Below are 9,313 nucleotides of genomic sequence, written 5' to 3'. Positions count from 1 at the left end.
AGCCCTGCTAGAGGCTACCTGGGGGAACTTTGTCTTTACCTGGCCATCAGCACTTGCCCCTACAGCCCCGTGTGAGGCTACCTGGGGGAGCTTTGTCTTTACCTGGCCATCAGCACTTGCCCCTACAGCCCCGTGTGAGGCTACCTGGGGGAGCTTTGTCTTTACCTGGCCATCAGCACTTGCCCCTACAGCCCCGTGTGAGGCTACCTGGGGGAGCTTTGTCTTTACCTGGCCATCAGCACTTGCCCTTACAGCACTGTTAGAGGCTACCTGGGGGAACTTTGTCTTTACCTGGCCATCAGCACTTGCCCCTACAGCCCCGTGTGAGGCTACCTGGGGGAGCTTTGTCTTTGCCTGCCCATCAGCACTTGCCCCTACAGCCCCGTGTGAGGCTACCTGGGGGAGCTTTGTCTTTGCCTGCCCATCAGCACTTGCCCCTACAGCCCCGTGTGAGGCTACCTGGGGGAGCTTTGTCTTTACCTGGCCATCAGCACTTGCCCCTACCGCCCCGTTTGAGGCTACCTGGGGGAGCTTTGTCTTTGCCTGGCCATCAGCACTTGCCCCTACAGCCCTGTGTGAGGCTACCTGGGGGAGCTTTGTCTTTGCCTGGCCATCAGCACTTGCCCCTACAGCCCCGTGTGAGGCTACCTGGGGGAGCTTTGTCTTTACCTGCCCATCAGCACTTGCCCCTACAGCCCCGTGTGAGGCTACCTGGGGGAGCTTTGTCTTTACCTGCCCATCAGCACTTGCCCCTACAGCCCCGTGTGAGGCTACCTGGGGGAGCTTTGCCTGACCATCAGCACTTGCCCCTACAGCCCCGTGTGAGGCTACCTGGGGGAGCTTTGTCTTTACCTGCCCATCAGCGCTTGCCCCTACAGCCCCGTGTGAGGCTACCTGGAGGAGCTTTGTCTTTACCTGCCCATCAGCACTTGCCCCTACAGCCCCGTGTGAGGCTACCTGGGGGAGCTTTGCCTGACCATCAGCACTTGCCCCTACAGCCCCGTGTGAGGCTACCTGGGGGAGCTTTGTCTTTACCTGCCCATCAGCGCTTGCCCCTACAGCCCCGTGTGAGGCTACCTGGAGGAGCTTTGTCTTTACCTGCCCATCAGCACTTGCCCCTACAGCCTCGTGTGAGGCTACCTGGGGGAGCTTTGTCTTTACCTGCCCATCAGCACTTGCCCCTACAGCCCCGTGTGAGGCTACCTGGGGGAGCTTTGTCTTTACCTGCCCATCAGCACTTGCCCCTACAGCCTCGTGTGAGGCTACCTGGGGGAGCTTTGTCTTTACCTGCCCATCAGCACTTGCCCCTACAGCCCCGTGTGAGGCTACCTGGGGGAGCTTTGCCTTTACCTGGCCATCAGCACTTGCCCCTACAGCCCCGTGTGAGGCTACCTGGGGGAGCTTTGCCTTTACCTGGCCATCAGCACTTGCCCTTACAGCCCCGTGTGAGGCTACCTGGGGGAGCTTTGCCTGACCATCAGCACTTGCCCCTACAGCCCCGTGTGAGGCTACCTGGGGGAGCTTTGTCTTTGTTTCTGTAATCGCAGGACCCTGGTGACCTCTTGGACGTTTCGGCCCTCCACTCAGCCACTCAGCCTCGCCACGACATGGACGCAGGTGCCACTCCACAGTGCCATGGCAGGGTCCAGTCACTCACTCACTCAGCCACCCACTCACCCACTCACTCAGCCACCCACTCACTCACTCGCTCACCCACTCACCCACTCACTCACTCGCTCACCCACTCACCGACTCACCCACCCACTCACCTACCCACTCACTCACTCACCCACCCACCTACCCACTCACTCACCCACCCACCCACTCACCCACCCACACACTCACTCACCTACCCACTCACTCACCCACTCACTCACTCACCCACTCACCCACTCACTCACTCACCCACTCACTCACCCACCCTCTCACTCACCCACTCACTCACCCACTCACTCACTCACTCACCCACCCACTCACTCCCCTACCAACTCACTCACTCACCCACTCACTCACCCGCTCACTCACTCACTCACTCACCCACTCACTCACTCACTCACCCACTCACTCACTCACCCACTCACCCACCCACTCACTCACTCACCCGCTCACTCACTCACTCACCCACTCACTCACTCACCCACTCACTCACCCACTCACCCACTCACTCACCCACTCACTCACTCACCCACCCACTCACTCCCCTACCAACCCACTCACTCACCCACCCACTCACTCACCCGCTCACTCACCCTCTCACTCACTCACTCGCTCACCCACCCACTCACTCACCCACTCACTCACTCACCCACCCTCTCACTCACCCACTCACCCACCCACTCACTCACCCACTCACCCACTCACTCACTCACTCACCCACTCACTCACTCACCCACTCACTCACCCACTCACTCACTCATCCACTCACTCACTCACCCACAAATCCACCCACTCACCCACCCACTCACTCACTCACCCACTCACTCACTCACCCACTCACTCACTCACTCACCCACTCACTCACTCACCCACTCACTCACTCACCCACCCACCCACTCACCCGCTCACTCACCCACTCACTCACCAAGCCACTCACTCACCCGCTCACTCACCCACTCACTCACCAACCCACTCACTCACCCACTCACCCACTCACTCACCAACCCACTCACTCACCTACAAATCCACCCACCCACCAACTCACTCACCCACCTACCTATCCACCCACTCACCCACCCACCCACTCACTCCCCTACCAACCCACTCACTCACCCACCCACTCACCCACCCACTCACTCCCCTACCAACCCACTCACTCACCTACAAATCCACCCACCCACTCACTCACCCACCTACCCACCCACCCCTCCACCCACCCACTCACTCCCCTACCAACCCACTCACTCACCCACCCACTCACCCACCCACTCACTCCCCTACCAACCCACTCACTCACCTACCCACCCACCCACTCACTCCCCCACCCACTCACTCCCCCACCCACCCACCCACTCACCCCTAACCCTATCGGACAATCTGTGATCACACAAAAAGGAGATGTGTTGCTCATCGGATTCCTACATCCAATACAAATAAATGACTGTGACTCTGTCCTCCCCTCCCTCCCTCCCTCCTCTCCCTCCTCTCCCTCCCCACCCCGAGGCCTCTCCACTCTCTTCCCCGTGAGCGTGGGGGGCCATGAGCCCCGGGTCTCGCTGGGGGGCCCGGGGAGGGCCTGCGGCTCCGGGCCCGGCTCCCCCACGGAACTCGACGGCCTCTCACTCGCCCGGGCTCCCGAGAGCCGATACTCACGCAAGGTGTTTGTGGGGGGCCTGCCCCCCGACATCGATGAAGGTGGGCGGGCGGGTGGGGTGGGTGGGGTGGGGTGGGTGGGTGGGCGGGCGGGCGGGTGGGTGGGCGGGCGGGTGAGTGAGTGAGTGGGTGAGTGAGTGGGTGAGTGAGTGGGTGGGTGGGTGAGTGGGTGGCTGAGTGAGTGAGCGATTGGATGAGTGAGTGAGTGAGTGGGTGGGTGAGTGAGTGGGTGAGTGAGTGGGTGGGTGGGTGAGTGGGTGGCTGAGTGAGTGAGCGATTGGGTGAGTGAGTGAGCGATTGGGTGAGTGAGTGGCTGAGTGAGTGAGCGATTGGGTGAGTGAGTGAGTGGCTGAGTGAGTGAGTGAGTGGGTGAGTGAGTGAGTGGGTGAGTGAGTGAGTGGGTGAGTGAGTGAGTGGGTGAGTGAGTGAGCGAGCGAGCGAGCGGGTGAGTGAGTGAGTGAGTGGGTGGGTGTGGGTGGGTGATTGAGTGAGTGGGTGAGTGAGTGAGTGAGCGAGCAAGTGGGTGAGTGAGTGGGTGAGTGAGTGAGTGGGCGAGTGAGTGGGTGAGTGAGTGGGTGAGTGAGTGAGTGGGTGAGTGAGTGGGTGAGTGAGTGGGCGAGTGAGTGGGTGAGTGAGTGGGTGAGTGAGTGGGTGAGTGAGTGAGTGAGTGGGTGAGTGAGTGGGTGGGTGAGTGAGTGGCTGAGTGAGTGAGCGATTGGGTGAGTGAGTGGCTGAGTGAGTGAGCGATTGGGTGAGTGAGTGAGTGGGTGGGTGAGTGAGTGGCTGAGTGAGTGAGCGATTGGGTGAGTGAGTGGCTGAGTGAGTGAGCGATTGGGTGAGTGAGTGAGCGATTGGGTGAGTGAGTGAGTGAGTGGCTGAGTGAGTGAGTGAGCGATTGGGTGAGTGAGTGAGTGAGTGGGTGAGTGAGTGAGTGGGTGAGTGAGTGGGTGGGTGGGTGAGTGGGTGGCTGAGTGAGTGAGCGATTGGGTGAGTGAGTGAGTGAGTGGGTGGGTGAGTGAGTGGCTGAGTGAGTGAGCGATTGGGTGAGTGAGTGGCTGAGTGAGTGAGCGATTGGGTGAGTGAGTGAGTGAGTGGCTGAGTGAGTGAGTGAGCGATTGGGTGAGTGAGTGGCTGAGTGAGTGAGTGAGTGGGTGAGTGAGTGGGTGGGTGGGTGAGTGGGTGGCTGAGTGAGTGAGCGATTGGGTGAGTGAGTGAGCGATTGGGTGAGTGAGTGGGTGAGTGAGTGGGTGGGTGAGTGGGTGGCTGAGTGAGTGAGCGATTGGGTGAGTGAGTGAGCGATTGGGTGAGTGAGTGAGTGGCTGAGTGAGTGAGTGAGTGGGTGAGTGAGTGGCTGAGTGAGTGGGTGAGTGAGTGAGTGGGTGAGTGAGTGAGTGGGTGAGTGAGTGAGTGGCTGAGTGAGTGAGTGAGTGGGTGAGTGAGTGGCTGAGTGAGTGGGTGAGTGAGTGAGTGGGTGAGTGAGTGAGTGAGCGATTGGGTGAGTGGGTGGGTGAGTGAGTGGGTGAGTGAGTGGCTGAGTGAGTGAGTGGGTGAGTGAGTGGGTGGGTGGGTGAGTGGGTGAGTGAGTGAGTGGGTGAGTGAGTGGCTGAGTGAGTGGGTGAGTGAGTGAGTGGGTGAGTGATTGAGTGAGTGAGTGGGTGAGTGAGTGGGTGAGTGAGTGAGTGGGTGAGTGAGTGGGTGAGTGAGTGGGTGAGTGAGTGGGTGAGTGAGTGAGTGGGTGAGTGAGTGGGTGGGTGGGTGAGTGAGTGAGTGAGTGGGTGAGTGAGTGAGTGGGTGAGTGAGTGGGTGGGTGAGTGAGTGGGTGAGTGAGTGGCTGAGTGAGTGGGTGAGTGAGTGAGTGGGTGAGTGAGTGGGTGGGTGGGTGAGTGAGTGAGTGAGTGGGTGAGTGAGTGAGTGGGTGAGTGAGTGGGTGGGTGAGTGAGTGGTTGAGTGAGTGGGTGAGTGAGTGGGTGGGTGAGTGAGTGGTTGAGTGAGTGAGTGAGTGGGTGAGTGAGTGGGTGGGTGGGTGAGTGAGTGAGTGAGTGGGTGAGTGAGTGAGTGGGTGAGTGAGTGGGTGGGTGAGTGAGTGGTTGAGTGAGTGAGTGAGGTGGCCGGGATAGTGGGTGTGCAAGTCACTGGGTGAGCCAATGGCTGAGCTAGTGGATGGTTGAGTGAGGTGGGTGAGTGGCTGAGCGATTGACTGATTGATTGAGTAGGTGGCTGAGCGATTGACTCACTGATTGAGTGAGTGGCTACCTGATTGAGTGAGTGGCTGAGCGATTGACTGACTGAGTGAGTGGCTGAGCGATTGACTGACTGAGTGGCTGAGCGATTGACTGACTGACTGAGTGGCTGAGCGATTGACTGACTGATTGAGTGAGTGGCTGAGCGATTGACTGACTGACTGAGTGAGTGGCTGAGCGATTGACTGACTGACTGAGTGAGTGGCTGAACGATTGACTGAGTGGCTGAGCGATTGACTGACTGACTGAGTGAGTGGCTGAACGATTGACTGACTGACTGAGTGGCTGAGCGATTGACTGACTGAGTGAGTGGCTGAGCGACTGACTGACTGAATGAGTGGCTGAGCGATTGACTGACTGACTGAGTGAGTGGATGAACGATTGACTGACTGACTGACTGAGTGGCTGAGCGATTGACTGACTGACTGACTGAGTGGCTGAGCGATTGACTGACTGACTGAGTGAGTGGCTGAGCGATTGACTGACTGATTGAGTGAGTCACTGATTGAGTGAGTGGCCGAGTGAGTAAGGTGGCTGAGCGGGAGAGTGAGTGGGTGAGCGAGTGACTGGGCGAGTGGGTGGGTGAGTGACTGACTGGGTGAGTGAGTGAATGCGTGGGTGAGTGAGTGACTGTGCGAGTGGGTTAGTGACTATGCGAGCGGGTGAGCGAGTAAGTGACTGACTGGGTGAGTGAGCGAGTGAGTGGGTGAGCGAGTGACAGGGTGAGCGACTGACAGGTTGAGTGAGTGAGCGAGTGGCCGAGTGGGTGAGCGAGCGAGTGACTGACAGGTTGAGCGAGCGAGTGGGCGGGTGAGCGAGCGAGCGACTCACAGGGTGAGCGAGCGAGCGACTCACAGGGTGAGCGAGCGAGTGAGTGACTCACAGGGTGAGCGAGTGAGTGACTCACAGGGTGAGTGAGCGAGTGACTGACAGGTTGAGCGAGCGACTGACAGGTTGAGCGAGCGAGTGACTCACAGGGTGAGTGAGCGAGTGACTCACAGGGTGAGTGAGCGAGTGACTCACAGGGTGAGCGAGCGAGTGACTCACAGGGTGAGCGAGTGAGTGACTCACAGGGTGAGTGAGCGAGTGACTCACAGGGTGAGCGAGCGAGTGACTCACAGGGTGAGCGAGTGAGTGACTCACAGGGTGATCGAGCGAGTGACTCACAGGGTGAGTGAGCGAGTGACTCAGAGGGTGGGTGAGTGTGTGACTCACAGGGTGAGCAAGTGAGTGACTCACAGGGTGAGCGAGCGAGTGACTCACAGGGTGAGTGTGTGACTCACAGGGTGAGCGAGTGAGTGACTCACAGGGTGAGTGAGCGAGTGAGTGACTCACAGGGTGAGCGAGTGAGTTACTCACAGAGTGAGCGAGTGACTCACAGAGTGAGTGAGTGACTCACAGGGTGATTGAGTGAGTGACTCACAGGGTCAGCGAGTGAGTGACTCACAGAGTGAGCGAGCGAGTGACTGACAGGGTGAGTGAGTGAGCGAGTGACTCACAGGGTGAGCGATTGAGTGAGTGACTCACAGGGTGAGCGATTGAGTTAGTGACTCACAGGGTGAGTGAGGGAGTGAATGAGCGAGTGAGCGACTCACAGGGTGAGCGAGTGAGTGACTCACAGGGTGAGCGAGCGAGTGACTCACAGGGTGAGCGAGCGAGTGAGTGACTCACAGGGTGAGCGAGTGACTCACAGGGTGAGCGAGTGAGTGACTCAAAGGGTGAGCGAGTGAGTGACTGACAGGGTGGGTGAGCGAGTGAGTGACTCACAGGGTGAGTGAGCGGGTGAGTGACTCACAGGGTGAGCGAGTGAGTAACTCACAGGGTGAGTGAGCGAGTGACTCACAGGGTGAGGGAGTGACTCACAGGGTGAGCGAGTGAGTGACTCACAGGGTGAGCGAGTGACTCACAGGGTGAGCGAGCGAGTGAGTGACTCACAGGGTGAGCGAGCGGGTGAGTGACTCAACAGGGTGAGCGAGCGAGTGAGTGACTCACAGGGTGAGCGAGCGGGTGAGTGACTCACAGGGTGAGCGAGCGAGTGAGTGACTCAGAGGGTGAGCGAGCGAGTGACTCACAGGGTGAGCGAGCGAGTGAGTGACTCGCAGGGTGAGCGAGCGGGTGAGTGACTCACAGGGTGAGCGAGCGAGTGAGTGACTCACAGGGTGAGCGAGCGAGTGAGTGACTCACAGGGTGAGCGAGTGAGTGAGTGACTCACAGGGTGAGCGAGTGAGTGACTCACAGGGTGAGCGAGTGAGTGACTCACAGGGTGAGTGACTCACAGGGTGAGCGAGTGAGTGACTCACAGGGTGAGCGAGCGAGTGAATGACTCACAGGGTGAGCGAGCGAGTGACTCAGGGTGAGCGAGTGAGTGACTCACAGGGTGAGTGACTCACAGGGTGAGCGAGTGAGTGACTCAGGGTGAGCGAGCGGGTGAGTGACTCACAGGGTGAGCGAGTGAGTGAGTGACTCACAGGGTGAGCGAGCGAGTGACTCACAGGGTGAGCGAGCGAGTGACTCACAGGGTGAGCGAGTGAGTGACTCACAGGGTGAGCGAGCGAGTGACTCACAGGGTGAGTGAGTGATTCACAGGGTGAGCGAGTGAGTGACTCACAGTGTGAGCGAGCGAGTGACTCGCAGGGTGAGCGAGTGAGTGACTCACAGGGTGAGCGAGCGAGTGAGTGACTCACAGGGTGAGCGAGCGAGCGAGTGACTCACAGGGTGAGCGAGCGAGCGAGTGACTCACAGGGTGAGCGAGCGGGTGAGTGACTCACAGGGTGAGCGAGTGAGTGAGTGACTCACAGGGTGAGCGAGTGAGTGACTCACAGGGCGAGCGAGTGACTCACAGGGTGAGCGAGTGACTCACAGGGTGAGCGAGTGAGTGAGTGACTCACAGGGTGAGCGAGTGAGTGACTCACAGGGTGAGTGAGTGACTCACAGGGTGAGCGAGTGAGTGACTGACAGGGTGAGCGAGCGAGTGACTCACAGGGTGAGCGAGTGAGTGACTCACAGGGTGAGCGAGCGAGTGAGTGACTCACAGGGTGAGCGAGCGAGTGACTCACAGGGTGAGCGGGTGAGTGACTCACAGGGTGAGCGAGTGAGTGAGTGACTCACAGGGTGAGCGAGTGAGTGAGTGACTCACAGGGGGAGCGAGTGAGTGACTCACAGGGCGAGTGAGTGACTCACAGGGTGAGCGAGTGACTCACAGGGTGAGCGAGCGGGTGAGTGACTCACAGGGTGAGCGAGCGAGTGAGTGACTCAGAGGGTGAGCGAGCGAGTGACTCACAGGGTGAGCGAGCGGGTGAGTGACTCGCAGGGTGAGCGAGCGGGTGAGTGACTCACAGGGTGAGCGAGCGAGTGAGTGACTCACAGGGTGAGCGAGCGAGTGAGTGAATCACAGGGTGAGCGAGCGAGTGAGTGACTCACAGGGTGAGCGAGCGAGTGAGTGACTCACAGGGTGAGCGACCGGGTGAGTGACTCACAGGGTGAGCGACCGGGTGAGTGACTCACAGGGTGAGTGACTCACAGGGTGAGCGAGTGAGTGACTCACAGGGTGAGCGAGCGAGTGACTCAGGGTGAGCGAGTGAGTGACTCACAGGGTGAGTGACTCACAGGGTGAGCGAGTGAGTGACTCAGGGTGAGCGAGCGGGTGAGTGACTCACAGGGTGAGCGAGTGAGTGACTCACAGGGTGAGCGAGCGAGTGACTCACAGGGTGAGTGAGTGATTCACAGGGTGAGCGACTGAGTGACTCACAGGGTGAGCGAGCGAG

General features: G+C 59.3%; 1 protein-coding gene across 1 annotated transcript in view; it reads left to right on the top strand.

The window, feature by feature from the left end:
• Nucleotides 1–9,313, top strand: part of LOC116937718 (uncharacterized) — a 59,793-nt gene that overhangs the window by 15,993 nt on the left and 34,487 nt on the right. Inside the window, exons 4-5 of the mRNA XM_076057629.1 lie at nt 1,548–1,617; nt 3,160–3,351. Of these exons, the coding sequence (XP_075913744.1) occupies nt 1,548–1,617; nt 3,160–3,351 (262 nt within the window). The remainder of the gene's footprint in view (nt 1–1,547; nt 1,618–3,159; nt 3,352–9,313) is intronic.

This window comes from Petromyzon marinus, chromosome 83, assembly GCF_048934315.1.
Source record: "Petromyzon marinus isolate PM22_M1 ecotype Great Lakes invasive population chromosome 83, UKy_Petmar_22M1.pri1.0, whole genome shotgun sequence".
In the NCBI taxonomy this organism is placed as follows: domain Eukaryota; kingdom Metazoa; phylum Chordata; class Hyperoartia; order Petromyzontiformes; family Petromyzontidae; genus Petromyzon; species Petromyzon marinus.
Note: the sequence above shows the minus strand (reverse complement) of the source record. Positions and strands in the feature narration are given on the sequence as shown.